This window comes from Tinamus guttatus, unplaced genomic scaffold (assembly GCF_059628265.1).
Source record: "Tinamus guttatus ecotype Peru unplaced genomic scaffold, ASM5962826v1 Tinamus_guttatus_pri_ptg000592l, whole genome shotgun sequence".
NCBI lineage: Eukaryota > Metazoa > Chordata > Aves > Tinamiformes > Tinamidae > Tinamus > Tinamus guttatus.
In genome coordinates, this window is record NW_028289126.1 from 1,216,047 (window position 1) to 1,238,790 (window position 22,744).

Below are 22,744 nucleotides of genomic sequence, written 5' to 3' on the forward strand. Positions count from 1 at the left end.
ACGTGTACGCCCTCTCCGCAGCCATGTCCTGTTTATTTCGCCCACTTGAATGTGAACACGTGCTTTCCACTTCCAACACGTACTGTCTTGTACTTGTCTTTAATACGCTCTGTCTTCTCAATCTTAAAATGATTTCTCAAACGGATCAAGATAATTTTGACTCCCACCTTCCCACTGTTACCAACTTCGGCCAGTTTGGTGACATCTGCCGCTTTTAGAAACGTATCTTCCACCTCTTTTTCCAAGGTCTTACTAAAATATCCAGTAGGGTGAGCTATCTCAAGTGCTTTTATCCCCATTAGACAAGGGAAAAAAAAATAAAAGGGAAGGAGAAGCAGCAGTAGGAGGAACGCCGCGATGATCACCCCAAGGCCGCCGTTCCCCCGCCTACGCCCCCACCTTGTGGCGGGCCGCGCCGTTACGGCTCCCAACGGCCGCCCCGCCCCGCCCCGCCGCGCCGCGCCGCCATTGGCTGCGCGCGCTGTACGTTACGGGGTGGGCGGGGCGTCGGGCTGGCCCTCCGCCGCCACTGCGCGTGCGCAGCGCCTCGGCGCTGCTGGGCCCCGTCTGCGGTTCGCGCTTGCGCGCTGCGTCCTGCCGCTCTCCCCCCGCGCAGCGGAAGCGGCCGCACCGCGCCACTTCCGCCTCGGCGTTGTTCGCTCTGGACAAAATGGCGAAGATCGCCAAGACGCACGAAGGTAACGGGTTCCTTGCGGCTGGGCTGCGTTGGGCTCGCGCGCGCGGCTCTTCGCCCTCCGTTCCCGCTTCTCCGGGGCTGCTAGCCCGCGCCGGTCCCGGCAGCGCAGGCGGTGGGGGCGGGCGGGCTCCCCGCGCTTGGGCGGGCCGGGCCTTGTGTAATGGCGTCGGTGCCTGTGTCACCGCCATGGCCGGCCGCCGCCTGGCGCGGGGCGGCCGCGGAGCGAAGATAGGGGCATGCCGCGTGGTGCCGACTCACCCGACAGGCACGGGGCCCACGGGCGAGCGCGGGGCAGCCGCGGATGGAGCCGGTCACCGCGGGCAGCGCTGCGCTCCCCCCGCCGCGGGCCCTGCCCCTCGGCCGCGCTTGCCCGCCGCCCGCCGGAGGCGCTCGCTCCCGCGACACGTGTCAGCCGCGCACGTTTGTTTTCCTGCCCTTCCCGTGCCCGCCTCGGGAGCAGCGCGGGGCCAGCCACGAGCGGGCCTGGGCAGCCGGCTAAGCATCGTGTGGACATGGCGCCGCGCTGAGGAAAAACACCCGGCCGTGGGCGAGGGAAGGGCGCGAGGCCTCGCGCTGCCTCTTCCAGCACAGGCGGCAGGAGGGCCCGGCTGCTCGCGTAGGGACACCGGGCCCTCGGCAGTTTTGTGAGTGAGGGTCTCCACAGGCAGCGTGGAAGCAGGCCGTGTACCTGAGGTTCCAGTGGCTGCACACACACACACGTGCAAAGCTGCGAACTTTACCGCATGAATAAAAGCTGATTTTTTCGTGCCTTTTTTTTTTTTTGACAATGTCAATGCCTTGCTTTTGCACACCTTAATGCAAAATAGTGGTTGCATGAAGTGAGATAGGCAGGCTGCCCAAATTGCAACTTTATCTGGGGAAGGCAAGTTTTTGCACTGAAAAAAGCTCTCTAATTTGGAGACATCTGGAAGCCTGCTTAGTGTGGTCTTTAGGACTGCAGACTTAGTGTATGGAATAAAGGAAAGATTCTGTCCTTTTTCTTTTTTTTTTTCCTAAAAAATTTAGCATTTTCTAATATTTTTATAGAACCTCGAATTTATCTGTTTCTGTTTATGTGCTGTGAGGTTATGTGCATAAGGTTTGTATCAGATATTGCCCAGTTGGGTATCACAGTACTCTGTCTCTGACATTAGCCAAAGATCTCTGATACAATAGCAGTATTTTTTTTTCTTAATTTTGTTATACACTGAAGCAAGGCACAGTCCACTGAATTTAACAAAAATATTGTCATACTTCTAGTTATATGTATTGTTAGTATTGTATTGAAACATGTTTTAAAGGTTTCTTGAGATGTAACTAAAAGTTATGTAAAATTGGCTGTCATTGTGTAACCTTTCCCTAGATACTAGCTGAGGCGATTTTTGTTTTCTTTTGAGTTCCATGGAGTCTTTTTTTTTTTCTGGTTTCTGACTGATATCCTAAATTCTTGAGTTGTTTTTGTACTAAATTATCTTAACAGATTTTTCACATCTTCATACTATTTTCAAGTACTTGTTTTTTATGTTTAAGATACAACTTGGATGATATCCCAAATAATAATTTAAGATTGTTTCACCTAAGTAATTTAGATAGAAATCATCTGTCACAGTTTAAAAGTTATAACTCATCAAGTGCTTAAGTTTTGAAGCACTAGTAAAATAGATTTTTAATTCATGCTTATTTCTTGTTTAAAAAGAAAAAGAAAAAATCTCTAAACATAAGAGATTTAGTCCTAACCCATATGAAATTCCTAGTGAAATGAATTTGCATGAGGGAAGAGAAATATCTAAAAATATGGTAAATAAGATAAAAGAATGTAGACACTGTTTTCACTGTGAAATATTTAAAACACTGCATCAATAAATAGACCGATACTGATTTTTTTAACAATGAATAATGTCTTCTACTCCAAACATGCTGTAAATGGAACTAATTGTGTAACAATGGAGTATGTATTTTGAGAACAGCTGCCATGATATGGCTGTGTGCAACATTTTCAATGACTTTTAGTTCAGATGTGTCCACTTCTGTAATGTTTACTGTATTTTTCTAAATGTACTGTGCATGTTAAAAGTGCCTTTTAAAAATACCAAAATATATTAAGGTGAGTGAATGGGGGTAAAGGGAAGGGAATATCCATTAGGATGTGCTATTTGTCGAGTTTTTTGTTTGTTTGTTCTGTTACTTGATTGAAGAAACCTTCAGTGTTTAGATCTTAGCTGAATAAATCAGTAGGCAATTACTTTGCTTTAGAAAATCAAGTTATTAATTTGTTGACATTATTCTCATTCTTCATTCAATTGGGATTTAAATGCTTTCATAAATTCACAGAATCACAGATGCTTGAGGTTGGAATGGACCTCTAGAGATCATCTAGTCCAATTGGGTAATAAGTTTCTCTAGAAAATGCTGGTTAGATCAAGGAAGGTAAACACAATCCAAAATTCAAAGAAAAGTCTCTTCCTGCTAGTTATATGGTACTTCCTTAACTTGCAGTCGAGTTGGGCCTGGCTTTTAGCTTTTAAACCTGCTGGTTAAAGGGGGAAAGGGTGTTGCAGTTCCTTGTTTGGCTCTTCCCCTTAGAAGGTACTTCCTTTTGATCATAAGTCCAGCACTCATATGATTCATTGTCTTGGTTAAAAAAGATACGGGCTGTAAGTGGGGGTTTACCATTCCATGCAGGCTTGTTGATTTTTGTTCGTTTGATTTTTAAGAGTAAGTCAGCCAATTTTGCTGTGAAGAAGCCAAGAATGCTTCTTAATGTGTACTCCTTATAATTGAAAGGAGAAGGTTGAAGACCTTGAAGGTGATAGTTGAGACTTGTGCTCTAGTCGGTAAATACAGTTGTTTACAAAATAAGAATAAAAGCACAAGGCCTCAGTGTCTGACCTGTTGGTAAGAAGTTTAATAGGAGGAGGATTTTGGTTTGACCTTTTGCTGCAGAACTCCCACAACTGCTTTAACAAACTCAACTTTGTTGAGGGTAGGAGTGGTGGGAGCCCAAGGCCAGGCAAAGCTCTTGGATGCGTTGTGCACAACGGGCCACTTGCTGATACTTTGCTACTTTAATTGGTTGAGCTGCATGGTCTCCTGAATTCAGTTGGCAAATGATGGAAAGCTCTCCTTGTGGCAACGCTGGCCTCAGGTATTGCCTTCCACCCTTGTGCTGTAGTATACCAGACTGCACATGGAATCAGGAAATTGATTTGCCCTTAGAAAAACAAAGATAAAAACCAAATCAAAACAAAACAACAAGCCTGTGAGAAAAATACCTCTTTGTGTTATATGCCTCCATAATCCTATAGCATAGCTTCCCATAGGAATAGGGTAACCTCACAAAAATGAGATACCTTAAGGTGATACTTTTGTAGGTGAGACAGAGCTATGTAATTTGGCAGGAATAGGTTCTGTTGCTTCTCTGGGAAGTAATGTCTTGTCTGTTTGAGCGACTAGTAGTTGGCTTTGAATTCTCTGGAATTCCCTATGCGGGATATTGTGGGGAGCTGGCTGTTTCTAGAGACAGAATTGAGCAGGTAAATGATGATGACCAGCCTTTGCCAGACCTCTCATGAGCTCAAAGCTTGGCATGTATCATAGGTGACTGTCCAACTAACCCTGTTCTGGAGATCTGCAAAGGTTTAAGGGAAGCCCTTCTTTGGCACAGAGCAAGATAATACTTGTCAAGCGGCCTCTTATGTCTTCTGTACGGGGAACTCTAGATGGTTCTAGAAAACTACCCCTGCTTTCCTTTCCTTATCCACAAGAGCACTGCTGGAGTTCCCAGGCAGACTTACAGTGCCTGCTGCCAAGGCAGTGTTCCCAGCTGCTGCTCCTGTGAGCTGCATGTGGACATGTAACCCCTGCATCCTCTCTTATAGCTGTGAACTACACAGGCTTATCAGGGGAAACTGTGCACTCAGTTATGTCTGTACAAAACATGCCTATGCACTGAAGGCATAATTTGGTGTACCGTGCAACTCTTGCATTTTTAGGGGGAGTATGTGAGAAGAAAATGACCTAGTCTTAAAACTTATAGAGGTGTCAATTAACTTCTTAGTGAAGCAATTTTGATTTTTTTTTTATTCTTGCAATCACTAAATAAATTCTTCAAAATCATGTTTAGTGGTCTCAAGTCCAGTATTTTGGATTAGTGATAATCTTAGAAAAAATTAAATACTTTATTTTCTTCTTTTGTCTAGATTTGTGAGCAATTATTTTAGTATGATGCTTTTTGGCAGATACCTGGGTGGGAAAATTTTGTGATATCCATTCATTCTGAAAAAAAACAAATCAAAACAAATGAGCATCAATAGTAAGAAGCACAGATAGATATATTCAAGACAGAATTATCTTTTAGAAGTATTTCTCTATAATTGTTGGAAATTGACAAATTTCACTCCAGGTAATGCAGCAGTCGGTACTGCTTTAGATGGGAAAAGGTAAATACAAGGTCAGTGTATTTCAGTCAAAAAATTGAGGCTCTTTGTGGGCAAGAAAATAGTTGTTTGGCCTGTGGAAATTCAGATTGTATGGATAGTTGTCTTTGCGTATCTGCTGGATCTAATAAAATGCAAAAGGAAACAGCTAAGATTTTTATGGGAATAGCTGTATCTTAATATACTTATGTCCCAATTGCATTTGTTAGAACCCGTTGAATTACTGTGACTGACTTTCTTTATATCCTGTAAGGTAGGAGGACAGTGAAGAGTTTTTTTTTCTGTTGGACTAGGGTTACGTTAGTGAGGGGTAGGGTAAGCATTTTGTTATCCAGAATAGCAGCAGAACGTTCAAAGGCTATGGTGGAGGCAGTAGTCACGAGTAAATTACAGTTCAGTGGCCAAAGTGTGCAGAAATTGATGCTGTTTTGCGTTTTTTTTTTTTTTTTTCTCTAACTTGGTATACCGTAACATACTTTTTTTCATTTGCTCAGAGCTGATACAGCTTTTATATTTTAGGTGTGTTGTCCTTGAATACAGTTTATTTATGTATTTATTTATTTAGATGTATGTGTCTGTCTGCGTGAATGTAAAAAGACCTGCGTTTGTTGGTGTCTTTTTCCTAGATATTGAAGCACAAATTCGAGAAATTCAAGGAAAAAAGCCTGCCCTTGATGAAGCACAAGGAGTAGGCCTTGATTCCACAGGATATTATGATCAAGAAATTTATGGTGGCAGTGACAGCAGGTTTGCTGGATATGTAACTTCTATTGCTGCAACTGAATTAGAAGATGTAAGTGTTTTAATTTATTTGTTTAGAGTATGTGGTCTAAGTATTTTGGCATTAGTTTTGAGCAGTTTTGAGCTGTGGTTACTCGAGTAAAAGCAGTTTAAGTTCTACTGGATGAGTCAGTTCTTATCCTAGAAGCTTCTTGGATCTAAGTCTGGCTTGTACTTCATGAAAGGTGCTTTGAAAGTCATGTAGCCCTACGCAGAAGCCAAAAAGTTGTGGTCTAGTATTTAACTTGTGTAGTCTTAGTTAAAATAATTAGCTTCATTCTGTCATTGCTGCTGTGATGAAAAATGTTGGAAAAAATCTACTAAAACTTGGGCAGGAAGAATTTGAGTAAATATTTTAAGATTTCTCTTTCTGCTATATTTCAAGCTCTAGAGCAAATGTTTTTGAGAATTCTTCGTGACAGTGTTGATTAAATTCTCTTTATGTGTTCTGATTATTAGATGAGTTTAATTTCTGTTGTTAAACACTGATCACATTTTCAGGTGCTGGGCCAGCTGTGTGACTCTGGTTCTGATCATGAATAGGCTAAGGTAGCTAGGTATTATACTCAGTGAATTATGTTTTGAAAACAAACTAAAAATGTTGTTTACAGTTTTGTACAAGTTAGTATTACATTGATGTATAGTTTTAAGAGCAATTATTTTGGGCTTGTTCTCTTAATTATTGCACTGAAGCTGGCTAATTTCCTAATATGAGGAAATATTTAGCAGAAGCATCATAGGAAAAAAGCATTCTGAAATACTAGCTGGTGTGATGGAGTGCATATAACTAAATAAATAGCACTAGCTGTCCCTTTTCAACTTGTTTAGGAATCAATTTCGAAGGTCATATGTAAAATGTGCATAATTTTATCTCATATCTCATACCCCTTGATAAGTTTGCTGTGTGTTTATACTGACAGGATGATGATGACTACTCTTCTACAAGTTTGCTTGGTCAGAAGAAGCCAGGATACCATGCTCCAGTGGCATTACTTAATGACATACCACAGTCCACTGAACAGGTATGCCTTCATTTAAAACATGCCAAAATACCGTTGTAGCTTTTAAGGAGAAAGAAAACTTACAGACCAGGAACCTATAAGGTGTCTTCAAAGGGCTGCAGTATTTTATTTTTGCTACCAGCTTGTTACTGTTTTATTTTAGAATTCCACAGATTGATTAGAATTGGTGTTTCTACATGTAAAGAGTGATGTATACATTTACAGTAAGCTATCTTGAAGTGTTTGTTTGTTTGTTTTTTCCTATAGGCAGGGTACTCAAAAGCAACACAAACAACTTAGTGTCTTTGTTTATATTTTTGTAGAGAAATTTTAAGCATATACTCCTAAAGTACTTTTCTGTGAAACTTAAAAGCGTATGAAATAAATCTTAAGTTTTCCATAAAAGCAGAGAAAGGCTAACAGCATGAAAGTGTTTAGAATATAATAAATGAACATTTGTCAAAAGTTACTTGGTCAGAAATTCTATTTTTAAAAAATCATTTGTGTGTTACAAAATAAAATTTCGCCTAGTGACATTCCTACTCAGGTGTGATTAAAAAAAATAGTCCTTTTTAGTGGTTCTGAAAGTAAATAATCCAATAGTCACCAGATTTTTTTTTCCCCGTGGTTCTTTTTAGCTATGTGGCTAACAGATGTCTTCTGTTTTAGTATGATCCCTTTGCAGAACACCGTCCTCAAAAGATTGCAGATCGGGAGGATGAATACAAAAAGCACAGGCGGATGATGATAATTTCCCCTGAACGCCTTGATCCTTTTGCAGATGGTAATTTTTTTTTTTACTTTTCTATACCCATTATGAAGTCTGTTGTCTTAAATTGTCTTTAGCCCTTTGATTTCTGTTGGCATGCTTATGAACTTAGTTTTGTTTTAAACATCCCCCTTTTATATAGATTTGGTTGAAATCCTAGATGCCGTATTCTTCATCTTTATAATACAAGTTTTCTTTCCAGGTAGAAGGACAAGAAAATAATGAGCCATTGCCATAGAAACACAAAGGGTTAAAGGTTTCTCTTTTCTTTTTGTTTTGGGTTGTGCGTTATACTTTGAAGGGCTTGTTTGTTGAGTGCTCAAATTCTTTCAGTACTTGAAAGTTTTCATTCCGAGCAGATCTATGGCATTACTGCTTTTGAAATGCTAGTTCTCAAAAGAGAGCACCTAATTCTCACCACCTTAAGTAAACTTGGGTGGTATATTGAAAAGCAACAAAAGCATATTTAAGACTTTGATACTTTTAATAGTTCAAGTCTGTTCTGGTAATTTTAGAATGCAAGTGAGGAAAAGGGGTATAGTGGGTCTGATGGAAACTTTCTTCAGGTGAGTGAGTTTCACATGTGAAGTAAGGTGCCTGTTGGCTTAAAATTAGCAGCAATTTTGCAGGTTTTACGAATTAGAATTTCAGCCTGCATGAGTTAATAGGGATAGTAATTATTTTTCTTGCTTAATTGTAATTGATATAAACATGTATTGTCAGAATTCACAGGCCCATACTAACTGTCCTTAATTTCTTTCCTACAGCAGTACTGCTATATGCCAGTCCTGTCTGCATTCTTAAGGGTGCAGTTCAACACATCCTGTGTAGATTATGGTGAAAAAGTATTCCAAAGGAAAGTCCTATCAAAGCTAGTGTCAGAATGACACAGCCAATTGGGCAATGATCTTCAGTATAGAAATGTTTAAGAATTTAAGAATTTATTTTTCCCTAAATTGTTATGCTATACCACTTGTATAGCAAATCTGCACATTTTTCTTAAAAGAATAGTGCTTTTCTTGACAAGTCTCATTTTTATGAAGTTGGGCTTCTTGTAAAGTATTTAAAGGTTAAACTTACTCAAGATACACAGCATAAAACAACATGTGGTATACCAAAACCATTATCTGTGAGTATCATTATGGTGGTATATGTACTGTAATACATTCAGCTCCCAATTGCAATTGTACCTTGAGAAGAGGGGGAGAGAGTCATCAAACAGGATTTTGGGTTGTTGTTTTTTTTTTTAATGAAGCCCTTTTACAATATGACACTCAAACATATGGGAGATTTGTCCAGATTTGTCAAACATATAAACAGATCTTTAAGATAAAACATTTTAAGTCATTACTCAGGTATGCAATAGTTATTTATAGTCAGATAACAACTAGGATTTAGCAGCTTTCACAAGGTAATGTTTTGATATAAATATCTTTCCAAAGTGTTACTAATGGTAAAGAGATAATTTTCTAGGCTTCTATTCTGCTGCTTGAAGTCAGAACTGCTGATGGAGACAAAGGCATGAAAGTGTACGTATTCCGGATTAGCAACCCAGGAACCCATCACTTCTGGAGACTCTTAACTGTGCTGTCATTTTATCATTTATATCTGCTTTAAAATATTTGTTTGAAACTGCAGTAGTTATGTTTGTGTTCAAACAGGTTAAATTGATCAGCAAACTGAATAAACGTAAGATACGTGTAATTTTTAAAATTTTCGATCAAAAAGTAAAATTAAACAATCATAGAATAGTATAATATTAGAGCAGGACAATAGAAAAAGTCAATAAATTCTGCTTATCCTTTACTCATTGTGCTCCATTCCTGTTGCTGTTCTCTTCTGCAGGAGGGAAGACTCCAGATCCTAAAATGAATGCCAGAACATACATGGATGTTATGCGTGAACAGCATTTAACAAAAGAAGAGGTGTGTGGTGGGGGAAGGCAGGGGGAGTGTTTGCTCATTTGAACATTACTTCATCATTCAGCCTTTGAAAGCACAATAAGTGGGGGCTAAAATTCTGATGAGTATTTTCTTCACTTGAGCATGTCTTTGGAAAATCCCGTTCTTTGTATGTTGAAAGGCAGAAGAATTTAAAGATCAAAGTTTCTGAAACATCTGTTCTAAATAATACCTAAAGAATGGAGGGAGAAGCTGTCTCTGAAAATATTTTAATGACAACTTTTCATAGCACTTCAGAAATTTTGTTCTTTATTTTCTTTTAGAGGACGACAGACAAAAACCTAACAGTTACTGAGAGGGAGGGCTTCAGTGACAGAAACACTGCTTTTGTGAGCTCTGTTAAAGGAGAACCCAGGCAGGTTTCAAAAGGCTTTTGTTGTAGGATATGACACAGATTTTGCAGTACCACAAGCTGGTGCAAGGTTAACGTTTGTTTTTAAATTACGGGGAAGAAAAGAAGTAAAAATGCATGTCTTATTATAACAACTACTTTTAGTGAAAACCTCTTTAGTTAAAAAGGTGGTGGTGGTAGTAACAAATACCTTGTGTAATGCCTATAGTGTAGCCGATTGTTAATTAGAGCAAGATCTTGTAGTTCTGCTGAGCTCTTTAGATTTATGTTTATTTATAATTGTTAATTTACCTTTGTAAACCTCAAAAAATAGCCTAAAAATGTAATACATTTGAAGATTTTTTTTCTCTGAATGTGTGCTCTGAATAGACTGTCTTATGAAATTTGTGGCTTATGTGTTGTTTTTTTTTGCCCTTGAACAGAGGGAAATTAGGCAACAGCTAGCAGAAAAAGCTAAAGCTGGAGAGCTTAAAGTCGTCAATGGAGCCTCATCTCAGCCACCGTCAAAACGCAAACGGCGTTGGGATCAGACAGCTGATCAGACTCCTGGTGCTACACCCAAAAAACTGTCCAGCTGGGATCAAGCAGAGGTAATAATCCTTCTGTTCATCAGCTTATCTATAATAGACATTATTAATGCTAATTCTTCTGAATTCCAGAAGTTTCTTACCTGTCTGCTAAGCAAAAATAGGTAGCTGTCTTTTACTGTATAATGTGGGATGTATTAATGCTTTTGTTTTTGTCTTATGTAGACTCCTGGACATACTCCCTCTCTGCGATGGGATGAAACTCCAGGCCGTGCAAAAGGCAGTGAAACTCCTGGTGCCACACCAGGCTCAAAAATATGGGATCCTACTCCCAGCCATACACCAGCGGGAGCTGCAACACCTGGACGGGACACACCTGGTCATGCCACACCAGGCCACGGAGGTGCCACATCCAGTGCACGTAAAAATCGGTGGGATGAAACACCTAAAACAGAAAGAGGTATTTATGGCACAGTGCCGAGTGCTAATGAGTCCTGAGTGTCTGTCTAATTGCTTAGGAATTTTTTCCCTTGGGTAAATAGGAGTAAAAGCTAGGCAGAAAGGAGCTACATTCTGACATCTAGTGGCTGATGTGAAAATTTCGCCTGAATTTACAGCATTGACTTCTACCTGCTAGCTTAACATGTATTGTAAAAGAAACTCAGGTCAGAAATCACGTCATGATTTTGTAGCATGTCGAGTGACTACTGCAGACTGGGATTTTAATGTGTATTTAGGACCTCACAAATGAGCGTGCCCCAAGTTGCCTTTTGTGTGTATTTGTGTGCATGTGTGTTGTTTTTGGCCTGCTGAGCCTTTCTGAAAAGATGAGCACTAGAACGGATTTTGAAAGCATTTTCTCACATATGTGGTTTGAATGAGGCTCACATAGCAGAGAGCAGGAATGCCTTTGTTATTTAAAATAGTGTCTTTATCAACCAGCGTGCACAGAGTATTTTGTCCGGTGCAAAGAATATTTGAATTCTTTCACGTTGTTTAGAATTTTATACAGTTATACTAAGATGCAAAAATATGATAGCATGCTTTTTTTTCATAAAATGAAATTCTCCACTGAATGTTTTTAGTGTAATGTTTGTATATAAAAAAAAAGTGGTCATAGTTTCTTGTTCAGTATATTTGTTTTCTTTACCTGTGTGACTATTTGATAACTGCTCGTTTACATAGAGGTGAGGGTGAAATATTGGAGAGGAGGATGGATACCAGTTGATACTATAGATGGAGTGGATGCTGTTCATCTTTCTGCAAAAGCTGCATTGTTCTTCTCCAGATACTCCGGGACATGGCAGTGGATGGGCTGAGACTCCTCGTACAGATCGTGGTGGTGATTCGATCGGTGAGACTCCAACACCTGGAGCAAGTAAAAGAAAGTCACGATGGGATGAAACACCTGCTAGCCAGATGGGTGGCAGCACTCCTGTTCTGACACCTGGCAAAACACCCATTGGTACCCCAGCTATGAACATGGCAACTCCTACACCAGGTGAGTTCTAAGGATTTACTTTTTTTCTGTTACTAGCATGAAATATTTATCTTTACACTGTGTTCTGAAATGGACTTCTCTGTAATCTGCCTGCATGAAAACTATTTGTATATGCACAGTATAGCATTCTGAATGTCCAGAAAACCTCAGTTCTGGCAGGAAACCTAAACTAAGGTTATAGCTCTGTGAGTGTTCATACTAGTTGACAAAAGTAAATAAAAGCTGTCTAAGAATCTGATAAAATACTAGCTGCATATTTGCTGTGTAAACTTTGGCTCAAAAGAACACCTGAAAGTTAAGTTTTGTGTACAGATTTTTTTTTATTTATTTTTGATTCCTCTTAAAATTTGAATGCAGGTCATATAATGAGTATGACTCCTGAACAACTGCAGGCTTGGCGTTGGGAGAGGGAAATAGATGAGAGAAACAGACCACTTTCTGATGAAGAATTGGATGCCATGTTCCCAGAAGGATATAAGGTAATTAATCACAAATAAAATGCCACAGATTTGGTACCATGGTACTTTTCTTCTACCTGAGGGACTTTTTTTTTTTTTTTTTTTTTTAATCAGGTTATCCAACAAGTAGAGCATTTTGTGCTAATTACGTATTGATTTAATTCATGTTGACAATATTTTATCCAGTAACTGCTCTGTTGTAAAACTGATTTCAAAGAGCAGTTTTTATTCTGTATTTCAAGATGGGAGTGCCTGTTAACATTGGAAATGAGCTCTGAATGGACTGATTAAAACACTAAGCCCTGATGCAGAAAAATATAGAAGAGAGTCAGAAATTCGAGAAAAGTGCTTAAAATATATATATATATTTGTAACAATGCAAAGCGTTAAGTACTTTTAATGTTTTGTACTTTTAAAGGTTATTATCTAGGCTCCCAGTGATGGCAGTGAGCTCTCTCTGAAATATGGCCAGTAGAGGCTAAGTACAGATCAAACTGTTACACTGGATTTGTTTGCTCGCAGTAAACATGGGATTAAATATATGCAGTAACACTGGCATAAGTCCACAGGCAAATAAAGTGAAAGATACTCATGCTTGATATTGAATAACTTTTTCTTCTTATTTCTGTTGTGGTGCAGTAGGCTTTCTGGCTTGCAGGCTGTGGAAATGAAGTTTAGATTAGTGCTCAGGCGTTTTATCGTATTTTTGTTGTTTTTTTTTTCTGTAGGTTCTTCCCCCACCAGCTGGTTACGTCCCTATTCGCACTCCAGCTCGCAAACTGACAGCAACTCCAACGCCTTTGGGTGGCATGACTGGGTTCCACATGCAGACAGAAGACAGGACTATGAAGAGTGTCAATGATCAACCCTCTGGAAATCTTCCATTCCTAAAACCAGATGATATCCAGTACTTTGATAAACTGTTGGTAAATGAGATTTCACTCATGCTGATTTCTGTTTCCTGCTTTCCTCTGAAGATGTAGCAATGCCCATTGATCTGTCTGGAATTATTTACAGGTTGATGTTGATGAATCAACGCTGAGTCCCGAAGAACAGAAGGAGAGGAAAATAATGAAGTTACTTTTGAAAATAAAGAATGGCACACCTCCCATGAGAAAGGTAAGGTAGTTCATCTGGTGTGTTTATATCAGTTTAATTTTCAAAAATCTGCGTTTGTTTTCAGGTTTAGTTCCAAACTAACCTTATTTCTTCTTCAGCTGCCCATGGGATTCTTTTGGGATGATCTTGATACTTGTTTAGTGCTTCCTACCTCTTAAATATCTCTAGGGCTTTCTGATCGTCTTTCAAGGAAGTTGATTTTTGCAACTGTTTATACAGTCAATAAATACTATATAGCTTATAACATATGTTTAAAACTATTATGAATACCTAGCATAATTGTAATTTTCTAGGTTTTGCTTTTTGAATTGACAGTGTAACTCTTACTAAAGTTCTCGTTGTAAGCATGGTGCAATGGATATCATCCATTGATATCGTCATCGTTGTACAACTTTACTGTAAGCTGGGTTAGCACCAAAGGTGGCGTTGTGTGAACTGCTGTTCAGGTGGATCTGTTCTTAATGAGAGGCCAGAAGCCAGCTCTTCTTGAAAATAAAAAAAATGGGAGCTAACATCAGGGCTTGTCTCTTACTGCATAATTTTTAAGCAAATGCAGCTTGAGATTGATGGAAATGAAACTTTGCAGTGGTAGACCCAAGTGTTTCGAAGTGTGTAATCATGGTGGATTACATTTTGACTTGATCAGCGTCTGTTTATTTGCTACCTTAATTTAACTCACAAGGTATTTTTTTTTGTTTAGGCTGCATTGCGACAGATTACTGATAAAGCTCGGGAGTTTGGAGCAGGGCCATTGTTTAACCAGATTCTACCTCTGCTCATGTCGCCGACGCTTGAGGACCAAGAACGTCACTTGCTGGTCAAAGTCATTGATAGAATTCTCTACAAGCTGGATGACTTGGTCCGACCATATGTACACAAGGTCTGTCATACTTTACTGTTTAATCTTAACTTGTCTTTGCTGTTCCTTCTCGAGAATAGTGTACTGCTTACTTGCCTGTTGGAAGAGAGTGGGCTTTCTTTTTTTCCCGAAGGTGCTGGCTTTCAGATTTTTCTGCACCTGGGAGAGGAGGGAGGGCTTAGTTGGTCTAAATAGTATCTCTGGCCAAGGTTTTTCAAAGACAAAAAGCTATGAAAAGGGCAATAAAGAGCATTTCTGGTGAGCAGAGTGCTTTAATCATGGGTCCATGGAATCATCTTACGTTTATGGAATCTTGATTTTATTTGCATGTCCAGAAACACTACTAAAAGTATTAATTAATAGAAATGTTAATGTGTTCTTTTCCTTCAGATCCTTGTCGTCATTGAACCACTGCTGATTGATGAAGACTACTATGCCAGAGTGGAAGGCAGAGAAATTATTTCCAACTTGGCCAAGGTAATAAAATCCTCTTCTTTCTGAAGGCACTGAGTGAGCTTATGTATAGAGGCAGGCTTGTAGCCATGGCAGAATAACTAAGCTCAAGCACAATGTGGTGTGTTCCATGTCTTTCAGGCTGCTGGTTTGGCAACAATGATCTCCACGATGCGACCCGATATTGATAACATGGATGAATACGTCCGAAACACCACAGCTCGAGCCTTTGCTGTCGTTGCCTCTGCTTTGGGCATTCCTTCTCTGTTACCCTTCTTGAAAGCTGTCTGTAAAAGCAAAAAATCCTGGCAGGCTAGGCATACCGGCATCAAAATTGTGCAGCAAATTGCTATTCTTATGGGTTGTGCTATCTTGCCTCATCTCAGGAGCTTGGTTGAAATTATCGAACATGGTGAGTCTTGCCTTTCTAGAGTAAGATTTTGGTTGGTTGGTTTTGCATTGTTTTGGGCTGTTTGTTTCGTTCCAGTGAGGCAAAACATGATTGTAAAGTCATTATTTGGTCTGTCCTTTCAACACAGAGAAACAGTTTAGCTTCTTAGAAAGAAATGGCTTTTTAAGGTTTCCCGAATAGATGTCAGTCCCTGTATTTTTGCCATTTTGAGACAGAGCTGGGAGAATTGGTGCTGAACAGCATTCTCTTTGCAGGTTTGGTGGATGAGCAGCAGAAAGTCCGTACCATCAGTGCTTTGGCTATTGCTGCTTTGGCTGAAGCAGCTACTCCCTATGGTATTGAGTCATTCGATTCTGTTCTGAAGCCTTTATGGAAGGGTATACGTCAACACAGAGGAAAGGTATATCTAAAATAATTCCTTTCGCGTTGAATTGATATCCGTGTGTAAATTCTGTAACTTATTAGAGATTTTTTTTTTGTGTGTGTGTGTGTAAATAGGGTTTGGCTGCCTTTTTGAAGGCTATTGGTTATCTGATTCCACTGATGGATGCTGAGTATGCAAACTATTATACCAGAGAAGTCATGCTAATCCTGATCAGAGAGTTCCAGTCTCCTGATGAAGAGATGAAAAAAATTGTATTGAAGGTATGTCAAAAGTAGTTGTCCGAACGCTGAGGGTGTATTAAAGCAACTGATACAACTGTTGTTCTACATTATTGTTAAAACCTCTGTGAATATGAATGTTTGCACTTTTCCTTAACAAAATACACAATTCAAATGGTTGGTTTTTCATTCCCTTCTAGGTGGTAAAGCAATGCTGTGGTACAGATGGTGTTGAAGCAAACTACATTAAAACAGAGATCTTACCACCATTTTTCAAACACTTCTGGCAGCACAGAATGGCATTGGATAGGAGAAACTACAGACAGGTATTGTTTCTTTTTGGTGGAAAATTATTTACAAGAAAGCAAGATTCATGTTAGAGTGTTCATTCAAGCTAAATCATTTTGTCTGTCCTGAAGCTGAATTCTGTTTGTAATACTGGCTTAGAAGTTGTACAGCTAGAAGGTTCACAAGCTCCTGAGAGGAAAGCTGTGTGAACGAATCTTCATGAGTTGTAGGATGAGATGGTTACCTCTGATCTGTGGTGTTTAAAATACTGGATGATTTCGTAGGGTAAAAATAGTTGACTCAAAATGCCATCAGCGTTGGAGAAAACGTAAATGTCCTCTTTGTTCACTAGCAGTAGTGTGGCTATGTTAGCTTTGCTCTTGTGTCTTTTTCTGTTCTACCATGGCATGTTTACAGTGCAGTTGTAAAACCTGTCAGCTGTAACTATAAGAGTTTCAGTTAACCTCTTCTGAAATGATCATTTCGGTAACTTTTTTTTTCCCCCTGAAGTGAAAAGGGAACAATTTCCCCTGAAGTGAAAAGGGAAACTAGCCTGCTGCTGTCCCTCCCCTTCAGACTAAGGAAACTTATATTCATGACTTAAAAAGTAAATTTTACCTATGTTTGTTTACGTGATATTTGTGTTTTGCAGTTGGTTGATACAACAGTGGAGCTGGCAAATAAAGTCGGAGCAGCAGAAATTATTTCTAGAATTGTGGATGATCTGAAGGATGAGGCAGAGCAGTACAGAAAAATGGTCATGGAAACAATTGAGAAGATAATGGGAAATCTTGGAGCAGCAGACATTGATCATAAGCTGGAAGAGCAGCTTATTGATGGTATCTTGTATGCCTTCCAGGAACAGACCACAGAGGTATGCCCAGTGGACATTCAGTATTTGGTTCACTTAACTGTTGGCTACATGGACAAACATGCTTATAAGTTTTTGTATAGATCTTCAGTGCTCTAATCATGGAAATCCAGAAACTAATTCTGGAATGTTAGCATTCTGATAATGATTTTAGATGAGCTCAAGTTTAGTGGTGGTTTTTCTCTAGCCATAACGATATGGTGGTGGTTTTTCTCTAATTTTTCTTTGTTGTTTTCACACCCAGGATTCTGTGATGCTGAATGGCTTTGGCACGGTGGTCAATGCTCTGGGCAAAAGAGTTAAACCATATTTGCCACAGATCTGTGGTACCGTTTTGTGGCGTTTGAACAACAAATCAGCTAAAGTTAGGCAGCAGGCTGCCGACCTGATCTCTCGTACTGCAGTTGTCATGAAGACTTGTCAAGAGGTACTGACTTCTGCCACCCAATTTTCTATAGCATTTCACAGTAGTGAAAGACAGGAAGATCTTAACATCTAAATATTTTTAATTGGTTCTAGGAAAAACTGATGGGCCACTTGGGTGTTGTGTTGTATGAGTACCTGGGTGAAGAATATCCTGAAGTCCTGGGCAGCATCCTCGGAGCACTTAAGGCCATTGTGAATGTTATAGGTATGTCTGTGTAGCTGACTACATACCCGCTCAAAAGCCAGTGAGCAGCCAGTGTAAAACTGACTGTGAACTCCTGTTTGAATTCGTAGGCATGCACAAGATGACACCACCCATCAAGGACCTGCTGCCGCGCCTCACGCCCATTCTGAAGAACAGACACGAGAAGGTGCAGGAGAACTGCATTGACCTTGTTGGCCGTATTGCAGACAGGTGAGCTGGCTGGCTCTGTGAGCAAACACCGTGTCAGTGTTACTGTTACATTTCTTGCAATTTCCTAAATTTTACTTTGCAAGTTGTGTAATGCTTGAAACGGAATATTTAGGAGTTGGTCTTTTGAATGTATTTTAATGATCTTATTTACAAACACTTTGCAAGTTCACTCTCCATTTATGTAAACTTAATATATTGTACTGTCTGTGTCCTAAAACCTGTGTAAGTTGATAACTAGTGGGAGTATAATGTTAACATGCTCTCTTAAAACAGGCAGTGTCCCTGTTTTGATAGTGAATAAATAGGTTCCACAATTTGTGTGTTCTTATTTTAAAAGTTCTATCACTGAACAATTTTCTTCTCTTTCAGGGGTGCAGAATATGTTTCTGCAAGAGAATGGATGAGGATCTGCTTTGAGCTGCTTGAATTATTAAAAGCTCACAAGAAAGCTATCCGAAGAGCCACGGTCAACACCTTTGGCTATATTGCAAAAGCTATTGGGTAAGCCGGCCTAATGTTTATCCATGTTATGTTCAATACTTAACATGGTGCTGGCTGCGGATTTTACTGGGGACGCAACTTATATGCATTTATAATTGGTTAAGTGTGTGCACTGGATTTAATTCATCCTGTAGGAGGAGAACATACTTGGTTATTATTCAGTGACAAAAGGTGCTGCACTTGGGAGCTAGAGTTATAGGTTAGCAAATTACAGCACAGTTTGGTAGAAGGAACAGTTTGCCTCTTCTGGTTTTGTCAATGCGATATATATTCAGATCCATTCTGTTTTATTTCATAAATTCTTTAAGTACTAAATGTCTCCGCTCCTTGTGTTTTCCCTAAATTATTAGTAAGGAATTTCTTGCTTATTAAGGTGACACCATAAGTTAGCAGATTGCAGAGTGAAGTATTGTGTACATCTTTGTATATATTCTTAAGCAAGTGGCCAAGTACTGAGTTAAAACAGATAGAGCAAGCTACTGAGGAATGCCATAACTGAGCTTCTCCGTTCAGGGTACTGCCTACATCTGTCAGAGCTGAGCAGGAGTAATGTGTTTAGTTCTGTGTACAGGTATGTCGTTACCTGTGGGATCAGAGTAATAGTGGGGGCTTTTCCTCTCCACCAGATTTTACAAGCTACCTAAGTCTGGAGAAAGGAAAAAAAGTTGTTTGTAAAAATAAAATTGTGCAGATACTGATGCTGTTTTATACCTTCACTGATTTATAGCACTTCCCTGTTAGGTTAGGGTTTTTAAGGAGAGCTAAGGTAGAGCTTTCTGCAGCACTACTTGTTTTTTAAACTATTCTATCCCTATCCCCACTGAAACTCTTAACATGGACATGCATGTTTTTCCTTCCAGACCTCATGATGTACTGGCTACCCTGCTGAACAACCTGAAAGTGCAGGAGAGACAAAACAGAGTGTGCACTACAGTGGCAATTGCCATTGTAGCTGAAACGTGCTCACCTTTCACAGTGCTGCCTGCACTCATGAATGAATACAGAGTTCCAGAGCTGAATGTCCAGAATGGTGTGTTGAAATCTCTTTCTTTCCTGTTTGAATACATCGGAGAGATGGGAAAAGATTACATTTATGCTGTTACACCATTGCTGGAGGATGCTTTAATGGACAGGTGAGTGTGCTGCTTTTTTCTTACGGTGCAGTTAGCGACAGCTTTATGCTCAGCACACAAGTGGGTCTCAGCAGCAGCAAATATGCATTTTTTTCATTTTTTCTTTTTATTTTTTAAGGATATTAACTGACCAGTGTCATTTAGAAGCCATTTTTTAACTGGAAATACTTCAGAAGATGTGCTCCTATATCGCTAATACTTTCAAAGATTAAAAGATGATAATACAAATATCTTAACTAAGTCAAGACTTAGTATTTGCAAACGGTCTTTGATAATTTTCATTTATTAGTGCTGCTGCTGCTTTGGAGTACAACTAACTTGTCGTAAAACTTGCTCTTTCTAGCTATTTTAGTTAATTTGTCCCTAGGGTTAGGAAGGCTCTTTTGGAAAGGGCCAAGGAATATTCTACTCGTTGCCTGACGCTGCTTGTGAGCCCCACGTGAACAGCCCTTGTTCTCTTTGCAGAGACCTCGTGCACAGGCAGACTGCCAGCGCGGTGGTGCAGCACATGTCCCTCGGCGTTTATGGATTTGGCTGTGAAGATTCTCTCAACCATTTGTTAAACTACGTGTGGCCCAACGTGTTTGAAACCTCTCCCCACGTCATCCAGGCAGTGATGGGGGCTCTGGAGGGCCTCCGAGTCGCTATCGGTCCATGCCGAATGCTGCAGTATTGCTTGCAGGTGTGTCCTGGTGTATGCTGGGCAGCGGAGCAGGCGGGATTTGGGCATAACGAAATAATGGATTACATTGGGGATCAGAATTTGTATCATTTCATCGCTAGTATTTGATGGAGCCTTTTTAAACCCGTGTGTAGTGGTATAACCTAAAGGCTCCTGTTCTGTGTAATGGGCCCAGTAAGCTCTCGCTGTGCTAAACATAGAATCTAACCCCATAAAACAGGCGAGAAGCAACGATGGATATAGTGCAGATAACGTAGGAAAGATGTGATTGTGCTGTGCTGCTTATGTGCAGCTGTGGAATTTGTGTGTGTGCTTGAAATGGGTGCCTCAGCACAAATATATTGGACGTTAGAAATAGGAAGGTGAAAGGTATATAAGAAATTTGGTGTGCAGTGTATTCTTGCAATTTTTATTTGCACTTATTTACAATGGTAAATAAAACTGCTCTTTCAGAGTGTTCACATTCTATTTATTTTTTTAGTAAAATCATTCATCCCCTGTTTTCTATCTAGTGGTCTCTAGAGAATTCAGTCTCAATTAGCAGAGCCAAAGATGTAGGACTCGGTCACTACCAAATACACAGCATCACGTTTTAATTTTTATTTTAAAAGGACAGCACGAAACTAGAAATATGTTTAGTGAAACTGCACAACAGAAAAATAAGGGTTTTTTTTTAACAACAGTTTGCTAGTTTAAATGGTTACAAAGTTAGGAGTGACCCATTCAGTGTGTTGCCTTTGTTATAAGTGATGTTAACTTCTGTAATTCCTTTTTTTTTTTTTAACGCATATTATGCAAAACTAGATTAAACTCAGTAACAGGCCTTCAGAACTAAACTTTTTAATGGAATTGTTTTGTTTTCTAGGGTTTGTTTCACCCTGCTCGCAAAGTCAGAGATGTTTATTGGAAGATTTATAATTCCATCTACATTGGTTCACAGGATGCTCTGATTTCCCATTATCCAAGAATCTATAATGACGAAAAGAACACCTACATTCGCTATGAACTTGACTACATCTTATAATCTTCTTGTTCAGTTGTTTGTGTTTAATGCACAGCTGTTCTACAATTAAACTTGCTTCAGATTTGATGATGTAAAATTTTAAAATATTGGAGAATGGTATAGAGCTGGTCAGAGGCAGAGCTAGAAATCCAGTAGCATGATTTTTTAAATATGTCCTTGTTTTTTGATGTTAAACAGTTAAAGCCAGTAGTGACAACACAGTGATTACAATGTACTGGAGGGATTTTGTTTTGAATTCATCTTTATGAAGATTTAGATTTCATTCCTTGTGTTTAAAGGGGGTGTTTATTTGAGAAATAAACATTTGTGTATAAAAACTAATTTGTGTGTGTTATTTGGACAGGGGGACTTGTAAAATGAGTCTCTTTGATAAGAGTATTTGTTCATGTTAAAAATAGGTGGCATAAAGCATTTTAACCCTTTTTTGTCATCCCCTAGCTTTTGAATAAATAAGAAAAAATGCAACCTGTAGTTAACGTGTGTATCTTTGTCAGGCAGCAGCGCTCTGCCGTAGGGCCGGTGTGGAGTGTTCGGGGAAGGGGCTGAACTGGTGACGTGTGGGGTCCCAGTGCTCCTGAGCACTGAGCCCTACACATAGGGAATCCCTAGTGACTGCTGAGCGACTCAATACCACTCCACGAACGAGGAGCGACTTGCTCATCCAGGCTTGGAAGCATGGGGTGAATGGTGGCTCCCAGGCTTCCCTGTGCTGCCTCCCAGCTGACTGCACCAAGGGAGACACAGTCACAACTTGCGTATTGCCATCATATTTCACAGCACATCCGTATTGAACAAGGAGTTTATTATCAGTCCATACATACTGAATAGAGTCCAGAGGTTGTACAGCCCTGGAAAAAGGAGGGCCCCAGAAGCGCCTTTGACGTCAGAACTCCTGCGCCAAGTTCGGCCTGGTGCCTGCTCGCCTCCCCGCTCGCTTCGTCTCCCGAAAGGTTTAGCAGGGAGAGCTGAAGGCTTCGTTGCTAATTATGCTTCTATTACTGCTCTTTGGAGATTGATCCTATAGAGGCACAGTTCTGCAGAGGAAAATCTCTATCTTAGAGCTTGCTCCTGGACGAGTTGTGATTTGCCTGCTAATTCAGGAAAGAAAAAAAAAAAAAAAAACGGACCATATCTAAGCAAGGATTAAACCCTTTTTATGAAATACATCAAGAACGTATACAGAGTCGCACCTCTTCTTAGGTTGACTTGGCAATTGAAAAGATTGACGGATCCAAGCAATGGAGAAGAAAGATGGGTCCAAGCTTTTGGACACTTGATCTGAAGCAAGAGCAGGGAGTGTCGCCTCCGCTCTGAACAGAGGCCTAGAGACGAGCTGGATACGCCACTTGCTGTGAAGAGGAAGGCCAAGGGCGGGAGCGTGCCTGAAGCACAAACAGGTTTTAGCAGGGAGGAGAGCGAGGCGCCAGCCCCTGCGCATCAGAGACAGGGATGGGGGAAGAGGGACTAAAAGGATGA

The 22,744-nt window shown here is 40.1% G+C and overlaps 1 protein-coding gene across 4 annotated transcripts; it reads left to right on the forward strand.

Annotated features, from left to right (window-relative positions):
- The first annotated feature begins 621 nt into the window (after nucleotides 1-621).
- Nucleotides 622-21,589, forward strand: SF3B1 (splicing factor 3b subunit 1). Of its 4 annotated transcripts, XM_088534719.1 has the most exons (25): nucleotides 622-698; nucleotides 5,760-5,926; nucleotides 6,834-6,935; nucleotides 7,584-7,698; nucleotides 9,529-9,608; nucleotides 10,419-10,586; nucleotides 10,749-10,983; nucleotides 11,812-12,024; nucleotides 12,382-12,503; nucleotides 13,211-13,408; nucleotides 13,500-13,601; nucleotides 14,302-14,481; nucleotides 14,851-14,937; nucleotides 15,055-15,325; nucleotides 15,580-15,725; nucleotides 15,824-15,970; nucleotides 16,129-16,254; nucleotides 16,869-17,090; nucleotides 17,332-17,514; nucleotides 17,607-17,718; nucleotides 17,808-17,928; nucleotides 18,298-18,429; nucleotides 19,290-19,562; nucleotides 20,028-20,244; nucleotides 21,110-21,589. In XM_088534719.1, exons 1-25 carry the CDS (start codon nucleotides 671-673, stop codon nucleotides 21,266-21,268), a joined length of 3,906 nt encoding a protein of 1,301 aa, XP_088390845.1. In that variant the 5' UTR covers nucleotides 622-670; the 3' UTR covers nucleotides 21,269-21,589. The 4 variants fall into 4 exon arrangements, with proteins under 4 accessions (XP_088390845.1, XP_088390848.1, XP_088390847.1 ...); XM_088534720.1 differs by lacking the exons at nucleotides 622-698; nucleotides 5,760-5,926; nucleotides 6,834-6,935 and adding an exon at nucleotides 9,157-9,212 and having other exon boundaries at nucleotides 7,631-7,698; XM_088534722.1 differs by lacking the exons at nucleotides 10,419-10,586; nucleotides 10,749-10,983; nucleotides 11,812-12,024; ... (15 more) ...; nucleotides 20,028-20,244; nucleotides 21,110-21,589 and adding an exon at nucleotides 9,157-9,212 and having other exon boundaries at nucleotides 9,529-9,607.
- Nucleotides 21,590-22,744: the final 1,155 nt, after the last annotated feature.

Bases quoted from the DNA above. Each gene is read 5' to 3' on its own strand.
- SF3B1 (XM_088534719.1), top strand. From the start codon at position 671: ATGGCGAAGATCGCCAAGACGCACGAAG. The intron at 5,927-6,833 runs GTAAGTGTTTTA...TTATACTGACAG, and splicing joins CTGCAACTGAATTAGAAGAT to GATGATGATGACTACTCTTC. The intron at 13,409-13,499 runs GTAAATGAGATT...AATTATTTACAG, and splicing joins AGTACTTTGATAAACTGTTG to GTTGATGTTGATGAATCAAC.